Consider the following 19,552-nt stretch of genomic DNA (forward strand, 5'->3'; position numbering starts at 1 on the left):
TTGGTTGGCATAAAAAATTCCCCCCTCATTCAAAATTTTACACACATTTAAACATTTTTAGAAATCTTTTTTTGAATAGCCAAAAGTGCAAAACGGGTCTGAAATGGTTTAGACTATATTTTATATTCAAATATTTCTTTTGCAGACTGAAGTTTGCCCAATGGACTGGAAGTGCAAGTTGTGTTCTGCAAACTGACATGTAGAAATAACATAAATGAAAAGGTAAGTATAAAGCATTCCACTAAACAAAAAGTATGCTAACAGATGGGTGTGGAACTAACGTCAGATATAACCATGTGTAAAGAAAATAGTTAAACATTTAGCTAAGTTGGAGTCTAAGTGCAAAGAGACAGTAATGTGTAGACATCATTAGGATGATTTGTATCCTTGAGGGCCTTAACTCATTCTTGTATTATTTGTTTTTTATAGTCAGCAGATGGTCCAGACCTCACTGACACTCCGGTGGCACTCCTTACAGTCGTCACGGATGACACTGATACGTCCCTCTTCAGCCCTAAGAGCATCTGTATAGTCATGGAGGATGAGTGGTCCCAAAGATCTGTCCGACTCATTTCTCTTGCTCTTTGGATACGTCTATGCACTAGACCTACAGTTCCCAAAGAATCTCAAACTTACATTCACATTTATCCAAAAAGTTGGGATGTGCCTTAAGGACAACAAACCACTGAAAGGACGTCTACTGATGCTGAAGAATGAATTATTTAATGAGTGAATCACTCAGAATGGATTATTTGTTGAGTTGAGTATTGAGGATTTTTTTAGTTTTTTCCCCTTTTTACAAATGTAAAAATTTGCCTCTTCTACCTTAGATTTAATACATTGATTGTTAATAGATTATTTGTGTTGCAGATGGTGACCAGCAGATGGTCCAGACCTCACTGACACTAATGATGTTCGGTGACTTAAGCACACACAAACACACACACATTGGCAAAGGCTAAATCCCAAATATGAATGCAGACAATGTAGACTGTCGTAGACAACACATAATAGGGCTGGGTATCGTTTCAGATGTCCTGTTTCAATTTGTGGAGTGGGTGCAGATGAAAAGTGAAATATGTTTTTCTGTCTGCCCTGCAGAGGACAACTCCAGCCCCACTCCCAATCCAGAGCCCAGCCAGCCGTCACCATCACAGAGGAGAAAGCGTCTGTTGAGCCCACCACAGAGGGGGGAGAGCCTGAGCCCACCGATAATATTCGTGTTAACAAATAGGCATAACAAATATTTTTGATGTTTTGTGATTTTCATTGATCTGCCGCTTGTTTTCTATCTGAACTTAAAACATTACTCCAAACAACACAATTCAGTACATAATTTAAAAGAAGAAATACGGCAACAAAATTGTAAACATGACAGCTTGTCTATTTATTTTTAGCAGGGCTGATGATGCTTGAATTTTACAGTAAACACATTAATACTTTTTACACAGAAACAAAATCTGTTGGACTAACACAAATCATATGCACATCGTCTAGACACAGTAGTGTTATGATTACTCATCATAATTTATGTTCAAGACGCCCAATTAATGTTTGTTAAATAAACATGATTTTTATTTTTAAGTTTCATATTTTGATTTAAAGCTCTAAACTGGGAAAGTTTTAGAAGAAGAACAATGATCTTCTAAATAATGGTAACCACAATATTTAGAAATAAAATAAACTAAAAATTTAAACCTCAACGATTTCTGTCTATTGAAAAACACAAAAAGTATTCACCATAAGTAGCATTATGCAAAGCGTGCTGTTAAATATTTGTTCTCTGCACAGTTTAAGCAATAATACTTTAACAAAACACAAATCATTCATGTACTTTTAAAATGATTTAAACTTTTTACCAAGAACGAAACATTTTTTATGTAGTGTACAGGACCCTGTCAAACACTGTCCAATGTTGCGCTCAAACTTGCTGACCACACAACAGTTTCATTATACATTGCAATGAGACAATTAAGAACAAATGAAGCACTAATGATGACATCAAAATAAACATGTTAAAATACAACTTTAAAGCTTAAAAGCATTCACAAAGCTATAAAGTATAACACGATGTAACACAACTCACTTTATAATAACTGAAATGTTGTGACCTAAGTGAAATAAACACTCTTAATGTATGTAGTGGTTTGACTGAATACATTTTATATGGAGCCAAATTGAGTAACCACACCATGTTGACTCAACTATGATCTAATTCATGAAGTGCAAAATCTTTCAAGATATTTTCCTGTATAACTGTAGTGTTGTATTTTTCCTATAGTCGAGCAATACTTCTGCCTTTACCTCAAACTAGATAAAAGGCTGTCAGATTTTGAAATGTTACATTTCAACACAGTCTCAAGGGAAATCGGGACATTGTCAAGAACTGTAATCTATTCATAAGTGTTGATGATAGAAAATTTCCCCTTTTTTCGTGTGAGTCAGGACGACTTTAAGTCTAACATATGATACGCGGTCTCTTTTATATGTGGAAATAAAAATCAACGCCATCTGATAGTAATTCATGCCTATATCTTTTTCCCAGATCTCATTAGTATTTTTTGTAATGATTTGACCCTGTGATGTTAGGTTTAGGGGCGGAGTTAGGGACTCTATTTATCATTGCTTTGCCACCTCGTGAAACTCGTGTTTTTAGCAAAATTCGCGGCTTTGGTTTTAGGGTTTGGGGTGAGGTAAGGTGTTGGTTAGCCACTTATTCAAAAATATTTACGACTTCTTTTGATATCAGGTTATACATATGTAAATGTACATACACACACAGTCTGTGCATTAAAAGTCAGACTGAGTGACACCTAAATTTGTCCATGAACACAAATTAATAGATTTCCTGCCTATGGTACAAACTGCCTTGAGACTGGTTTGTATGTTTTGATGCACTTCTTTACAACTCATGTAGAAAGCTTGTTTTCAATTTACTCACTAATGCCAAAACTTCATTATTACTTTAGAGTTAAAGATAGCTAGTTGAATCTATTCTATGTATCTGCTAAGCAGCTTCTAGGATTCAGTACAAAAAGCTCAAACAAAAAGTGCAACAGATCCAAAACAATATTTTTTAGGACTTTTCTATTCTGAAAATACAGCAGGAGAGAGCAGAAAGGGTCTTTATTCTTCCTTCCTGTGGGACACATTGAATCTTTAATTAATATCACCTTGAAATGTCACTATGGGATCTACTGATCAAACACTGAAATACCAAAACACTGATGCCAAATCAGACATTTAATATCTGTGAAATCTTACCATTCCTAAGCTGCACTAGACACGCTCTGAGGAAAAAGAATAGAAAAGCAAAATAATGTTCAGTAACCTTCATCAATCACAAACATCAATGGAATTTGTAAATAACATACTGAAATAAAACAGCACGTTTATAGAAGTAAAATTTAAACATTCATTGTGTGCATTACTCCATTCCTCTGTGGTGACAGAAGCCGTTAACATTTACATCTTTACTATTTTATCACAGGTGAAGTTTTACAGAGTTTTTACGTAAAGTTTCTCTGGGAGATATTTTACATTTACACATACATTTTACATTTTACATGTATGTGTAATACAATCAAATTAAGTTGAGTTTGCTATTACTTCCCCCCATGAATTATGATATTGGTCTAAATGAAACCCATATTTAAACATCTAAAATCTTTGTATTTCGGTCGGTCATAGCACTGAAATGTTTTAATCAGATTGATTGTTATATTTATGCTCTACAGCTCATAACTACTGCAGCTTCACTTTTTTACTCTGAATGGACCAAACAATCTATTCATGTCCTTGCGGCCTTACTCTTGATTCATGAAACTCACGGCAGCCTTTTTTAAACCATTGCAAATATTTGCATGAATCACCTGTAAACATGCAAAGGCTCTGTCACAGTTGACTTATGTTTTGTTTGTTTTTTTCCTCCCGTGTTTAATTTCATTATTAGTTAATTAGTTTTCACCTGTGTCTCATTACTAGTTTATCCCCAGCATCTGTTGATCCCTCGTTATCTGTTGTATTTAAGTTTTCCCCTTGATTGTGTTCCTTGTTGTTACTGTTTGTTTCTTTTAAAGCCAAACTATTTATAGATGATAAACTATTTACGATTTTATGATACCAGTAATCGTGCTTTAATGTGAGGATGTGTTAAGTTATTGGAAGCCATTTAAAGCATACTTACCATGTTCATTCATATTCTCCTGAGAGCTTTTCGAGCTCTTCTCTGATTCGCTCGAGTTCCCTTTTCCTGTTGGTGAAACAGGAATGTCAAGTAGTGAAAACAGTGGCCTGATCCTCACCTATGTGTGAAATACCATACTCGAAAAGAGATAAAGTGAAATCTTGCCACTCAAAATGTTCATCTGTAAAGGCCATAGGCAATGCCAAAAATCTTCATTCGCATTTATGTGTAAAGAGGAAATAGATGACATATTCACCAGAGTCAACATCTGCACAGTCTCCTTCACCTATGAAGAAGATAAGTATCATTATTGATCACATGTCTCTCGTCCTTTACCACAGTGCCAAGTGATGCTGAACTCATGAACCTTTGTGCTGTTACACTGTCAACAGTAGGCCACCTGACTATTGGTGAATAAGCTTCCGGTACATCTAAATGAAATCTGAACTACCAGATGACACGTCTAAAACACGCTTACCAGACTTGCCCGACAGCAAAGCTCCATTCTCTCCAGGTTTAGGTGCATTGTTGTTTGGAGCATCAATAGGCAGTAGGATAACTGTGTCGTTGTTTGCTGTGAAAACAAAAAATAAATGTCCTGAATAAGTGCAGAAACAGCACAGAACATACTGTTTATGGTTTTGTATTAATTCCAATACTCTTCTTTTTATGGGGTGAACTATTCATTCCAGTATAAGTTTTTAACAAACCTGTAATCATGAGTGCGTTTGGAAGCAAATAATAAATAAAGGAATATCTATCAAAAATCAGCTTAAAAAGAAACCATCATCGATAGACTGTTTAGTAATTAAAAATGCAGCAGGAAAACGGTCAAAAGTTGAATTTTTATATCTTTTCTCGTGTCCACAGTACTACGCAGGACTTTTATACGTTATTTTACTATTACTTCGCTTGTGACTCTTACTATTGCGCTGTCAGACATGCGCACATAAACAAAAATGAGAGAAAACCGGTAAAGGTGTTTACATGCAGCACGAAATCACAGTAATAGGCAAAAAACTACGTCTGCCGAGCGGGTTTTGCTTATGTCGTTTATGAGTTTTCCCCGATAAAAGAAAAGCGTTTACATGACTTACACGTTATCAGCTTAATAAGCACAATTGGAGTAAGACTGTGCATGTAAACGCACTCACTGTTCATTTAGAAATCTGGTTTGACTATGAATTCAGACAGTATGAAATGGAGGGTGATGGAAACCCCTCAAACATTTTGCCACTGAAATAATATCACAATGAAGAGTCGTCTCAGACAAAATGCAGTGAACTGTTTTACACACGGCACATATTACACTTCTTTCTTTCGACAATATGTACAACTGACATTTGATGGACATCCAATTAAACATCGAACATAATCAATGACACGTCTTAAACAAGGTTACCAGATTTATTAGGCAACAAAGCTTCATTCTCTTCAGGTTTAGCTCCACTGTTGTTTGGGGCTGCAGCCGGGGGAGGAACATTAACTTGAGCTGTTCTGTTCTGTGTGTTGTTTGCTGTGAAGACAAAACAATATGTCATGTATAAGTGTAGAGACAGAACAAGACCCCTCTGTGTCAGACCACACATTTCAAACACATCAACACTGCTGACATATGTCTGTACATTGCGGCAGGTTCTCTTGTTTAAATTGAACTATTGTTAACACATTATTTATAATAAGGTTTACAATATGATATGTTTATTTGTCAGGTGTATCATAATCTGGTGAAGCACCCACCCATAAATTAAATAACAGAGAGTAAGCGTTTTTATATTGTTTCACTTCAGTTCACTTCACTCTAAAGTTACTTTCCATTCTGACATTAAAAACAAATTTGTCTTTTAAAGCGAATAAAAAAACAGAAATCTGTGATGTGATACTGACCTGATCTTCTCCTGTAAACATATAAGCCTATGCCTGCCGCAACAAAAAGTAATGTGACCACAACTCCGATCCCCACACCAATAACCAGAAAACCCCCTTCATTGCAGTCTTTACATTTTCCATCTGCAAAAAAGGCAAAAAATAATGATGTCTGTGTAGAATGCAACAAATGGACTTTAGTTTCATAAAGTTTAAATCATGTACATCCTACGAATACAGATTCTTAAATTTATAAATCATATCTTTCTATCATCTTACCCCATACTTTGATTTCTGGATTTTTAAGGGTAATGTGATTAACAAAACAATCATAATCCGCTTTTTCATTCTCCATGATCAACACACTCTTTCGCAGCTGGTACGTTCCATCATGGTTTGGTCTGACTCCTGAGGATTCCATTTCATTTTCAGGCAGGGATGTGCGATACTTCCTAATAAACACTTTCACATCTTTGGGGTAGAAGCCAGTGGCCAGACAGGTGAGCTTCAGCTTGTTTTTGTCACGGGGAGATTTTCTTGCAAACACATAAACCTCTGGAGGAGCTGAGAACACAAGAATCAGTTTATGAATCAGTTCCAGCACTATGAAAGCTGAGAATCATGTTTATTTAAATGCATTTACTTACAGACTTTTTTGTGTTCCTCTTGTCCATATTCTCTGAATTTATTGAGCCAGTCCACACACTCTTTCTCCAGGTAGCCCTTGGTGTACTGGTTCAGGATGGGCACATTATCCCATTTCACTTTGGTGGCGACAGCGGCATCAACTGGAGCAACCCACTGTGAAACCTTATCGTCAAAAGAAAGGAAGTCGTCGCCATCATAGCTGTACTGATCGATGCCTCTTGAAAATGTCACTATATTTTCTTTATCATTAATTTCACAGCCGTGTCTCCACTGAAGAACATGAACATCTAAAACAAGACAAATATAGAGACAAATCAAAATGTTGCTTATCTAATAAAAACAGAAATAATACACATGTGACATGAGTAAATGTAACTACATGCTAAACGGCATTAAACTCTCTCACCTGAATGATTGTGTCTCATCCGCTCCATCAGAATGTTGACATTCACATTAAACCACTGCTCTTTGCTCTTTCTGGATTGGGTGCCTTTTTCCCAGTAATCCGCTGGCATTTTCTCTTTCATCCACGACTGTTTAGGAATCTTTTTCTGATCCTTGTTATTGTAATAATCAATCTGTCGGTCATCCAGTAAACCCATAGCAGTGAATTCATAGATGCCCGGCAGATTCACTGGTTTGGACAAAGCTGTGTACATGTAGTACAGGGAATGTGTCTCTGTAATAACAGAACAACAAATGACAAGAGGAATAAATACAATGATTTATAATAAAGAAAGTCTGAGTGACAGACAACATTTAATAACAGAACAGTTCAAATCTAAAGAAGTTGAACTTTGTTTAAAATGCTGACAAGAATAAGTTCCTGCTGAACAAACTATTCTTACAATGTCTGTTCATCCAGATTACCTTTCAATAATAACTGACTATTTTTTAATTAAAACAAATAATTAAAAATGTCGCAACATCCCTGTTTCATATTGTAATACAGCTAACAGTGATATATGTCCGGATGTCACACATTACCGTTAGATCATTTTTATTGTTAACGGTCCGAACTGATAATTGTGATAAGTTCATGAGGCAGATTTATCCATATTTACATTTCATATAATAATAAAACATGTCATATTATCGTGTAATTTGACGTTTATGCCCTAAATTTATACAATTCAAGTCCAAACATGTTTACCGTAAGCATGTTCTACTTTTACTTTCGTTTTCTCACAAAGCGACATAAACGCATCTTACCCGCTTGAACCGACATCAGAGTCCCGACATGAAGAAACACTCCGAGCAGAAGAAAACTCCTCGAGATGACAACAGCGTCCATTGTTTTAAACCTTCTGTGTGACTTTAATAATGTTTATATCGCCCGTCGTCGATGTCTTGTTCGATGTCAAAAACAAGTGACTGTGAGATGAAATGGCGGAGTTTGTGTTTAACCAATAAAAAATGGAGATCTTGTCATCATCACCCATATCCAGGCAGAGCTGCTCAATGTTACAAAATGAACGTCCACAAGAGTGCTTCGACTATTTATAAGGGAAGTCATGAGGATTACAGACGATACTAAATCATATACACGAAATACAAGCGACATTAAACAACTTGGGCTCTTGAGCTAAAATAGTAATCGCGCCGTATTCAGAAACGATAGCAAAAGAGTGAACTTTCTCTATTCGTATCGCACAAAACAGTGTACAACTCTTATATCATAGTATTAGCAACATACAGTCATGCATCCATCTGGAAAAAAACATTAGGCGTGTATCATCTAAAGGTTTTAATTAAAAAAAACACACAGTTTGTGCACAATCAGCTTTTCAGGGCACTAATGAAAACAGTAAACAATTCCTTTATGGGCCCTTCTTCAGTAGAATTTAATGCTTTCAACAAGTAATCTAAGTTGCTTAAAGGTGTTCCTGCCTGTCAGATAACATACAATTCACATTAAATTAAACCACATCAGGACATTGTAGTCATATTAAAAACAAAACATTACTTGAGAAAACCCCTTTTCTTAGCAGAGGTAGAAATCATGTCTGCAGTTTTTAAAATACATTTCAATAGAAAGCTTTAAAACAAACCTTGCACCACTATTATACTGGCCGAACAAATATATTTGGACTTCTATGAAAGATTATTTTTGGAAATTAATGCAGAACCCAATCAGTATGGAGTCATAGTAAAGAACCAACTCAAAAAGCAAAAGAACAGAAAGGATTCAGCTTATAGATACATAATTACATTAAAAATATGTTACATCCTGTGGTCAAACATTTTCGTTTATTTAACTGCATTTTAAAAAACAATCATTTTCTGGAGTGTAGACTTAAGTGACAAATACCAAATAGTTTATAATGAATATTCCATGATGCTTTCTTCGTTTCATGTGTTGATCTGTTGGATTGATTCTGCATCTTATGGCCGCTGCTGTATCTTCTATGAGCAGTCTGTTAGCACTGGAGTCTCACACTGAAAAACAAACACATTCATATTGTATTAGAATTATTATTAGAGTTGAGTTTCCTATTACCTCCCCCCCATTAATTATGATATTGATCTAAAATCTTTGTATTTTGGTCGGTCATAGCAGTGAAATGTTTTAACCAGATTGATTGTTATATTTATGCTCTACAGCTCATAACTACTGCAGCTTCACTTTTTTACTCTGAATGGACCAAACAATCTATTCATCTCCTTGCAGGATTACTCTTGAAACTCATGAAACTCCCAGCAGCCTTTTTTTAAACCATTGCAAATATTCACATGTATCACCTGTAAACATTCAAAGGCTCTCTTCCCTACCAGGATTAAGTTAAAGACACCCTTGCTTAAATAACAAGGCTAGCAGTGTTGATGTCCTGAAACCCAAACAGACAGTGAAATCAGCTTCTAAATCCAGACTACAATATGAAATTTTCACTGCACGGTTATAATCTTCACAATAATCGTGTTTTAATGTGTGGATGTGTTAAGTTATTGGAAGCCATTTAAAGCATACTTACCACGTTCATTGATATTTTCCTGGGAGCTTTTCGAACTGTTCTCTGATTGGCTCGAGTACCCTTTTCCTGTTGGTGAAACAGAGGAATGTCAAGTAATGACAACAGTGGTCTGATCCTTACCATACTCGACAAGAGATACAGTGAAATCTTGCCACTGAAAATGTTTCATCTATACAGGCCATTGTCAATGCCAAAAATCTTCATTCGCATTTATGTGTAAAGAGGAAATAGATGACATATTCACCAGAGTCACAATCTGAACTGGCTCCATCACCTAGGAATGAAGAAGATAAGTATCATTATTGGTCACATGTCTCTCGTCCTTTACCACAGTGCCAAGTGATGCTGAACTCATGAACCTTTGTGTTATAACACTGTCAACAGTAGACCTCTCTACACCTGACTATTAGTGAATAAGCACCTGTACATCTAAATGAAATCTGAACTAATGGACGACACGTCTAAAACACGCTTACCAGACTTGTCCGACAGCAAAGCTCCATTCTCTCCAGGTTTAGGTGCATTGTTGTTTGGAGCAGCAATAGGCAGTAGGATAACTGTGTCGTCGTTTGCTGTGAAAACAAAAAATAAATGTCCCGAATAAGTGCAGAAACAGCACAGTACATACTGTTTATGGTTTTGTATTAATTCCAATACTCTTTTTTTCATGTGTGAACTATTCATTCCAGTATAGGTTTTTTCCAAACCTGTAATCATGAGTGCGTTTGGATGCACAAAATAAAGGAATATCTATCAAAAATCAGTTTAAAAAGAAACCATCATCGATTGTCTGTTTAGTAATTAAAAATGCAGCACGAAAATGGTCAAAAGTTGTATTTTTATATCTTTTCTCGTGTCCGCAGTACCTGCACATTCAACAATAGTTCTTCATTTTGACGCTTCTACATCAACTGCATGATTCAAGAGCAGACTTTTATGCGTTATTTTACTATTACTTCCCTTGTGACTCTTACTATTGCGCTGTCAGACATGCGCACGTATACCAAACTGAGAGAAACCGCTAAAGGCGTTTAAATGCAGCACGAAATCACAGTAATAGGCAAAAAACTACGTCTGCCGAGCGGGTTTTGCTTACGCCGTTTATGAGCTTTACCCGATAAAAGAAAAACGTTTACATGACTTACACGTTATCAGCTTGTTAAGTGTTGGGTTCCAGGGTTAATCTCCATCATGTTTCTTTTGTTTCCTGAGTGAGGGTTCGAACACGTGGAGTTCGTGTCTTGGCGCCACGTGTTCGCTGTCTGCGTCTAATTGTTTTCACCTACCGCTCCCATTACCCCATCATTTACTTCACTACCCACACCTGGTTTCTATCTCACTTACCCCTTTATAATCACCATCACTTCTCATTGTCCCTCGTGCTATCATTGACTAAGGTCACAGTACCGTCTTGTGTTTTTCCAGCCCAGCCCAGCCCAGCCCAGCCCAGCCCAGCCCAGCCCAGCCTAGTCTTGTCAAGTGGCTTATTACCTGTTTGAACCGGTCTAGCTGTTTGAAGTCTTGTGTCTGAGTGACTTTCCTGTTGACTGTATCCTGGGATTCCCTTTGTCTTCCTAGACGTTGGTTAATTCTCAGCTCGGGTTGAAAACACGGCTGTCACTATTTTTTTGTCCCCTTTTTGGTCATTTGTAAGTGTGACCGTCTCACCAGACAGACCTTCACCACCCTCGACCAGTCTCACGAGGAAGAGCTGCCTACCAAGATCCTGAGTTACATACTGGGATTCTCACTCCGGCGTTTTCCAGACTCCGGGACTGTCCATCACACCAGCTCTGCCGGGTCTCGTACTTCCGTGGGTTGACCACTGTTCCAGTGGGTCTTCACGCCTCCACTGCAGACGGGTTCTTCGCTTCTTCGACGTGGTTGATGTTGCCGTACACTGGGGCTTACCCCAGTAGGCCTTGCAGTCAACCGACATCAGCTGAAACCCTGCCTGCTTCTTTGGCTACCATTATCTCCCTGTCTGTATTGTGTTTAAGCTCAATAAACATTATTGTACCGCAATTCATTCCTCGTCTTCTGACCGAACATGACATTAAGCACAATTGGAGTAAGACTGTGCATGTGAACGCACTCACTGTCCATTTAAAAATCTGGTTTGATTATGAATTGGAGGATTATGGAAACCCCTCAAACATTTTAAGACGTGACACGTATTACACTTCTTTCTTTCGACAATATGTACAACTGACATTTGATGGACATCCAATTAAACATCAATCCTAATCACTGATACGTCTAAAACAAGGTTACCAGATTTATTAGGCAACAAAGCTCCATTCTCTCCAGGTTTAGCTCCATTGTTGTTTGGGGCTGCAGCCGAGCGATGACCATTATATTGAGCTGTGCTGTTCTGTGTGTTGTTTGCTGTGAAGACAAAACAATATATCATGTATGAGTGTAGAGACGGAACAAGACCCCTCTGTGTCAGACCACACATTTCAAACACATCAACACTGCTGACATATGTCTGTACAATGCAGCAGGTTCTCTTGTTTAAATTTCACTATTGTTAACACATTATTTATTATATGGATTACAATATGATATGTTTATTTTTCAGGTGTATCAGAATCTGGTGAAGCACCCACCCTTAAATAAAACAATAGAGAGCAAGCGTTTTTATATTGTTTCACTTCAGTTCACTTCACTCTAAAGTTACTTTTCATATTGACAGAATAAATAAATTTGTCTTTTAAAGCAAAATTAAAAAACAGGAATCTGTGATGTGATACTGACCTGATCTTCTCCTGTAAACATATAAGCCTATGCCTGCCGCAACAAAAAGTAATGTGACCACAACTCCGATCCCCACACCAATAGCCAGAAAACCCCCTTCAATGCAGTCTTTACATTTTCCATCTGCAAAAAAGGCAAAAAAAAATGATGTCTGTGTAGAATGCAACAAATGGACTTTAGTTTCATAAAGTTTAAATCATGTACATCCTACGAATACAGATTCTTAAAGTGATGAATCATATCTTTCTATCATCTTACCCCATACTTTGATTTCTGGATGTTTAAGGCCTCTGAGAGTAACAAAGCAATCATAATCCGCATTTTCATTCTCCATGATCAACACACTCTTTCGCAGCTGGTACGTTCCATCATGGTTTGGTCTGACTCCTGAGGATTCCATTTCATTTTCAGTCAGGGATGTGCGATACTTCCTAATAAACACTTCCACATCTTTGGGGTAGAAGCCAGTGGCCAGACAGGTGAGCTTCAGCTTGTTTTTGTTACTCTGGCACCTTCTTGCAAACACATAAACCTCTGGTGGAGCTGAGAACACAAGAATCAGTTTATGAATCAGTTCCAGCACTATGAAAGCGGAGAATCATGTTTATTTAAATGTATTTACTTACAGCTTTTTCTGAGTTCCTCTTGTCCATATTCTCTGAATTTATTGAGCCAGTCCACACACTCTTTCTCCAGGTAGCCCTTGGTGTACTGGTTCAGGATGGGCACATTATCCCATTTCACTTTGGTGGTGACAGCGGCATCAACTGGAGCAACCCACTGTGAAACCTTATCGTCAAAAGAAAGGAAGTCGTCGCCATCATAGCTGTACTGATCGATGCCTTTTGAAAACATCACTTTATCTCCGTTATCATTAATTTCACAGCCGTGTCTCCACTGAAGAACATGAAGATCTAAAACAAGACAAATATAGAGACAAATGAAAATGTTGCTGAGCTAATAAAAATAGAAATAATAAACATGTGACATGAGTAAATGTAACCACATGCTAAACGGCATTAAACTCTCTCACCTGACTTATTGTGTCTCATCCGCTCCATCAGAATGTTGACATTCACATTAAACCACTGCTCTTTGCTCTTTCTGGATTGGGTGCCTTTTTCCCAGTAATCCGCTGGCATTCTCTCTTTCATCCACGACTGTTTAGGAATCTTTTTCTGATCCTTGTTATTGTAATAATCAATCTGTCGGTCATCCAGTAAACCCATAGCATTGAATTCATAGATGCCCGGCAGATGCACTGGTTTGGACAAAGCTGTGTACATGTAGTACAGGGAATGTGTCTCTGTGGGGAATATGTACAGGAATAAAATATGACAATGTTAATAATTGCAAAATCATCTGGTGTGAATAAATAAAATGATACTTAAAAGGTTGCAGTTAATACAGATTATAGCCTTTTAATGATTATAAAAACATTAAACTTTCCACATAAGTTGGACACTGACAGATCCCATCTTGCCAGAATCTGCCATATATTATTGGTCAAAGACTTTTGAAGGCACAACTGAATTCTATAACTCCTTCACATGCAAAGGACACAGCGTAAGATAAACCTTAAATATACATTTTAGCTGAACAAAGTGAACTTTACCTCAGTAAGCAAACTGTTGGCATGTCATAACTAAAACCCTTGTTGTGTATGATGTATGAAGAGTGGTGTCGGTACAAAGAGCCCGAAGAGTTTTCTAATCAGCTATTTCTACTAACTTAAATTATTAGGAAAGCAACTACAATTTCAAACTATTTTAACCACGTTGTCCTTTTTAACTTGATTTTGGTTTTAACTTCAATATCTTTTTGTGATAATTGTCGCAAAGTGCAAAAAGAAAACATTCAGGTTTCAACTTCAAGACTGTCATTTTACAAATTCAAATGAGGTTAGGAAATTAAAATGCTCTTGAGTTTCACTAATCTTTTGCAAAACACTTTTGTCGACACGTCGAGTATACATAAGCGTATTTTAAAGATTTTAGGAATTTACGAATTTCATTTTAAACTCCATTCTTCTTCAACATCTTAACCTCTCTGTATATATTAAAACCCAGTCGCCAGCTTTGACTTTCTGTTCCTTGTTTCACACATTTGATTGTCAAACCATTATCCAGTCACATTATTAATAGGCCGAATGTGGCCTAATACTTCTCCCAAAAATGAAATTCAGTCATTATTTACTCACCTCCGAGTTGTTCCAAATCTGTATAAATGTCTTTGTTTTGATGAAAGATATTTGGAAGAATGCTTATAACCAAACAGATCTTTCCCCCCATTTACTCACATAGTACGAAAAATGACTTTATCTTTTTTTGTTCTGTTGAACACAAAATGAGACATTTTGAAGAACGTAGAACAGCAAATAGTTCTGGGGCACTTTTGACTACCATTGTATTACCTACTATGGCAGTCAATGTCGGGCAAAATCTGTCTGTTATAAGCATTCTTCCAAATATCTCTCGCTGTGTTTATCAGAACACAGATTTGGAACAAATCCCTTTAAATAGACTTTAAAGGTTAATAAGGAAACTCTCAGACAAATGTTTAATATAAAAATAAACCAATACTCCTAGTCAAAGTACGTCTTTAAGGGGAAAAATACAGGATTTTATCTGGGATTTCTATCATTGATTGAAAACTTAAAAACACTTTTCTTTTTCATGAATGAAATAAATACTTCTCAAATAAACCAAGGATAGCAGCTGTGCTTTAGTGAGATTTTTTAAACCGAAAGTATTTCTTTACGTTACCTGTTGACCAGCGCCATTTTACTGACACACCTGAGGAGCTCGACGGATCCTAATAAACGTCAACAGCTTCCTGCTCGCATTTATAACACGTTTAATATTATAATAACATGTTTTCACGTAACATTCGACAAACTATTGAACTATTCAGCTTTTCTTCTTTCACTTTCTCGCAGAATATGTGAGAATATTATCAGACTTACCGGCCTGGATCTGTACAACAGTACCAAGCAGAACAAGCGAACACAGAACGATATTCAGACCCATTTCGCAAACGTTCGGCAGCTCGTGAACGAGCACTGAGCGCGTTAACTCCGTCCGTATAGACCGATCGCTCCTGGTAAAATGAAACCTGTCTGACAAGTCAATAAACACCCGATCTCATCCACACCCTTCAGGTAATAAACCAATACATGAAGAGTGAACGCTGCGTCAACAGTTAACAGGAGATCTCGGCAGTCAGGAGTTTAAACTGCGTGTGAGGATGTATTTAAGTTTCACTTTTAGTCTTACACAAGCGAGTCTTGTTATTGACATTTGTTGTGTCTGGAACTACGGTCACTTTTAAGTCCCTGCAGTGAAAATTCAGTCATATGAAACTTTATAATTATATTCACAGTGTCATTACACACCTTGACAAAGATATAATTATTGATTAATGTGATTTAATATGAAATGATGCAGCATTTATAGGTCCAAACACCATATGTTAATGTCCCACAACTCTGGTAACGATGTTAAGATACGTAAAATAAGATAATTGAATTACGTTTTTACAATATTTTTAATGGAATTGTTTAATAAACATTTTAATTTACAGCATCTTAAATATCTTTGTATTACTGGTCGTTTTCAGGATTTTTTAAGTGAACGTGCTGTTCTTATACCGCAACAGAAAATGAGAAAATGCTTTTAATACGACAGTTTTATCAAATACGAACAAGTCTAGTTTCTATTAAAACCGATTTTAGCACATCAGCTCATTGATGACAGGTTTGGCCACCTCCTCACTCACAAGATCACAAAAATATAAGGCAAGTATCATCTTTTCTGTGTCAGTACTTGTGTGTCCTTTCCATACAGCTTAGTAATTATGTACTTTAAAATACATAAAAAAAAATCATAGTATATATTAAGATGCTAAGAGTCAAACTCATGTAGGAGACCTTGCTAGCTGCCAGTTAGCTGCAATATTAGCAGAAAATGTCTTGTCCGACATGTCTTCACCGCAGCACATTTTTAAGATTTAATGTATATTGAACTACAAATATAAACATTAACATGTTACGCATTAAAATCTTAATGACTCCATGCTATTTTGTTGACCTTTTTATATGTATAACAAACTTTATTTTGGAGAGTAAAAAGTGCCCGTAGTTGCAGAAACACCCCTATCAACCTGGTCGCACCAATTGCGTATAAATAACACGCTGTTGCATTATCGTCTAATACGTACGCCAAATTGCCAATATATATATATATACTTATTTGGGTATATTCACCATTAAACATGATGAATATACAAATAAAGTAACATGAAACATAATATATACAAAACATTCCATGTGCATCTTGTTTGTACTTTTTGTCTTGCTTTAAAATCAAGAGGATATTCGTTTGTTGTGCTTAGCATTTCTTACAAAATGAGCTGATAAAATATTTCAACTTTTAGTGCTCATTCAATTCTGGTGATAATTAAGTGAAGACAGACACGTATTCATTAACAACTTTTAATGAATGGCAAAGAGATGATATCATTACAGCTATAAACAACAATCTGTGTTTGAACTGAACTTATTTAATTTACATAGCGGTTTCCATTTGCAGAAACAAAAGTTCAACATATGATTTGGTCAGCACAATATCATTTTTTCCCATCAAACAGGTTCTTGCATTTCCATTTCGATTAAAATTATGTTGCAGTTGTTGTGTAGTTCCTCACAATCTCAACAAACACACAGACCTTATCTTATCTTAAGGACGTACCACAAACATACTGTTATTATAAAAATTCATAATCACACTCTTTTAAAATAAAGGTGCTACAAAAGGGTTTTCACAGATATGCCATGGTTCTTCAATAGCACATTTATTTTGATGTGTATGAATGAACATTAACCCATTACAATCTTATTAAACAAAACCTTTCCATATTTACAATAAACAACGAAAAACCTTCAATCATTTATTAACGAACTGTCCATAAAGAGAGGTTATATAGAGCTAACCTGCAGACAAAATTTGTCCCCAACCTACGCGCAACTTTCTCATCATTTTCTGCCGAATCGGAAGCCAAAACCTCCTTTCTGTCTGTTAAAAGCCTGCAAACCTCCCGCGATGGACGTGAGGGCCTCGTTCCGTTTTTCTCCGCCCTCTTCTTCAACCTCTCCCCCCTCGGGATAAGGCACGGCCTCTATATGGTTGTCTGGGAACATGCCCATGGGTCTCCGTCCCAGCTCCTCTCGCTTCTGGCTCTTCCCCATCTGTCCCCAGGCCAGTTCTGGTCTCATCCTTCCCAAAAGCTCCTCAGGCTCCTGAACCAGATCCCAGGGTTGGAGCTCCGCTGCTGGAGCGCCCAGTGACGCCTGGAGCTGAAGCATCTCAGCTTCCCACTCGGGGTTGTCCAGCATAGGGAGATAAACCATGGGATGGTGTGGAAGCATCAGTCCTTCGGGAGGCTGCACGAGTAACATCAACAAGACGACGACTGTGGTTTTAAGAGAGGAAAGATGGAAAACCTGGAATTTCATCTGAAATTTATAGAACAGAGAATAAAAAAATATGAAAATCTCTTTATATCTTACACAATTTTCCTACTCTTGGAAGATCATTTGGTCTTTTCTCAGTGCAGACTACGCTTACCTTGAAGACTTGTGTGAATCTCTCACTCATCCGCTCTCTGCTTTCTCTATATATACTCTTATTTGCCCTTTGTCAATGACTACATGGCTCTTTGTTTAATTGGTTGCATCGTTCTTTTGACGCACAGACCATCTTCACAATGTCATCAAAATTCCTTTACCTGGGATACATAGTTGGCTTAACAGGCAGACATCAAGTGGAAAATTACTGAAAAAGGGTCACACATCACTCCCACAAAGAGCCTCTGGTTTGTCTTGAGTATGCACCTCACCAGGACGTGTGACAAACATCACCAAGAATTCGCTCAGGTTGTGTTTTATAAGCACCATTAGGCTGTTTCAGCAGTATAACATAGTCTCCGGTTTTCACATTTAAGTCATTAAGGCAAGACACTACAGGTGAATATAGAGTACATTTTTACCATGAAGATGTGACACATTCGCTGTTTATTAAAAGAATCCTTTGAAAAAGAGGAATTGGCAGACGTGAGAAGATAAAGCTATAAAAAAACAAATTTTAATGTGCACTTTTCAGTTTCGAATAAAACAGAAGCTAAATAAATAAATATCTGGAAAAATATAAATTATGTTTTCCGCATGAAACAGCCTGGTTTGGAAACTTGTCTGTTCAACTGAAGAACAAATTGATTCACATCTAAAAAAGCCGTGAAAATCATTTATATGAACAGGCAGTGAGTGCGTTTACATGCACAAAATAAACGGATATCTATCAAAAATCAGCTTAAAAAGAAATCTGTTTTCACGTGTTTACATGCATGCATAGTAATAAAAATGATACGCAGAAAACCGCGTTTACAATGAAGTTTGAGACTTACTTAGTCTTTTCAGTAATTAAAAAACGCGGCGGTAAAACGGTCAGAAGTTGTATTTTTATATCTCTTCTCGTGTCCGCAGTGCCTGCACATGCAAACAATAGTTCTTCATTTTGACGTTTCTACATCAAGTGCATGATTCAAGAGCGGACTTTTATACGCTATGTTACTATTACTTCCGTTTGGGACTTTTCCTACTGTGCTTTCAGACATGCGCGCGCATAAACAAACCCAAGAGAAGACCATTAAAGGCGTTTAACGTCACACGCAGCGCGTACCCGAGCGGGTTTTATGAGCTTTCCCGAAAACGGAAAAACTGAAAATATATGATATCAGCTTATTAAGCATAATCGGCGTGAGTCTGTGCATGTAAACGGCTCAGTGATGAGAAAAGCAACAATTTCAGTACCGATTTCCAGCTGCTGCCACAAGGAAAGAGACTGAGAATGCCACTGTTATATGCCTCCTTAATATGTGGCCCACTGCCAAAGTTATTGATCGTCTTCAAATGGTACAAAACTCTGCTGCCTTTAACAAAAATCGTCACATATCACTCCCATCCTTCATCAACTTCACTGGCTTCCTATGGCAAATCGCATTCAGTTTAAATTATTCATTTTAGTGTACAAGGCCTGTCACGGCCTTGCATCTCAGTACCTTGCAA

General features: G+C 37.0%; 2 protein-coding genes across 5 annotated transcripts; both read right to left on the reverse strand.

The window, feature by feature from the left end:
* Nucleotides 1-1,363: 1,363 nt before the first annotated feature.
* Nucleotides 1,364-15,669, reverse strand: LOC130415449 (zinc-alpha-2-glycoprotein-like). 3 transcript variants are annotated; one of them, XM_056741174.1, is made up of 11 exons: nt 15,398-15,669; nt 7,107-7,379; nt 6,700-6,987; nt 6,332-6,616; nt 6,074-6,196; nt 5,589-5,702; nt 4,665-4,760; nt 4,443-4,472; nt 4,187-4,252; nt 3,265-3,290; nt 1,364-3,139 (listed from the first exon to the last, which is right to left on the reverse strand). In XM_056741174.1, exons 1-10 carry the CDS (start codon nt 15,459-15,461, stop codon nt 3,280-3,282), a joined length of 1,350 nt encoding a protein of 449 aa, XP_056597152.1. In that variant the 5' UTR covers nt 15,462-15,669; the 3' UTR covers nt 1,364-3,139; nt 3,265-3,279. The 3 variants fall into 3 exon arrangements, with proteins under 3 accessions (XP_056597152.1, XP_056597151.1, XP_056597153.1); XM_056741173.1 differs by lacking the exon at nt 15,398-15,669 and adding an exon at nt 7,913-8,100; XM_056741175.1 differs by lacking the exons at nt 1,364-3,139; nt 3,265-3,290; nt 4,187-4,252; ... (5 more) ...; nt 6,700-6,987; nt 7,107-7,379 and adding exons at nt 8,433-9,139; nt 9,673-9,738; nt 9,917-9,946; ... (4 more) ...; nt 13,059-13,346; nt 13,466-13,738 and having other exon boundaries at nt 15,398-15,653.
* Nucleotides 15,670-17,056: 1,387 nt separating this feature from the next.
* On the reverse strand, nt 17,057-19,011 carry qrfp (pyroglutamylated RFamide peptide). 2 transcript variants are annotated; one of them, XM_056741177.1, is made up of 2 exons: nt 18,892-19,011; nt 17,057-17,944 (listed from the first exon to the last, which is right to left on the reverse strand). In XM_056741177.1, exon 2 carries the CDS (start codon nt 17,942-17,944, stop codon nt 17,465-17,467), a length of 480 nt encoding a protein of 159 aa, XP_056597155.1. In that variant the 5' UTR covers nt 18,892-19,011; the 3' UTR covers nt 17,057-17,464. The 2 variants fall into 2 exon arrangements, with proteins under 2 accessions (XP_056597155.1, XP_056597154.1); XM_056741176.1 differs by lacking the exon at nt 18,892-19,011 and adding an exon at nt 18,057-18,814.
* Nucleotides 19,012-19,552: the final 541 nt, after the last annotated feature.

Source organism: Triplophysa dalaica, chromosome 25 (genome assembly GCF_015846415.1).
Source record: "Triplophysa dalaica isolate WHDGS20190420 chromosome 25, ASM1584641v1, whole genome shotgun sequence".
NCBI classification, from domain to species: Eukaryota; Metazoa; Chordata; class Actinopteri; order Cypriniformes; family Nemacheilidae; genus Triplophysa; species Triplophysa dalaica.

What these genes read in the sequence shown, in the direction of transcription:
- qrfp (XM_056741176.1), bottom strand. Translation starts at nt 18,086, where the DNA reads ATGAGTGAGAGATTCACACAAGTCTTCAAG. An exon ending in GATTCACACAAGTCTTCAAG is followed by an intron (nt 17,945 to 18,056) that starts GTAAGCGTAGTC and finishes TATAAATTTCAG; the next exon opens with ATGAAATTCCAGGTTTTCCA.
- LOC130415449 (XM_056741173.1), bottom strand. Translation starts at nt 7,994, where the DNA reads ATGGACGCTGTTGTCATCTCGAGGAGTTTTCTTCTGCTCGGAGTGTTT. An exon ending in TGTTTACAGGAGAAGATCAG is followed by an intron (nt 5,703 to 6,073) that starts GTCAGTATCACA and finishes TTGTCTTCACAG; the next exon opens with CAAACAACACACAGAACAGA. An exon ending in TTTGTTGCCTAATAAATCTG is followed by an intron (nt 4,761 to 5,588) that starts GTAACCTTGTTT and finishes TTGTTTTCACAG; the next exon opens with CAAACAACGACACAGTTATC.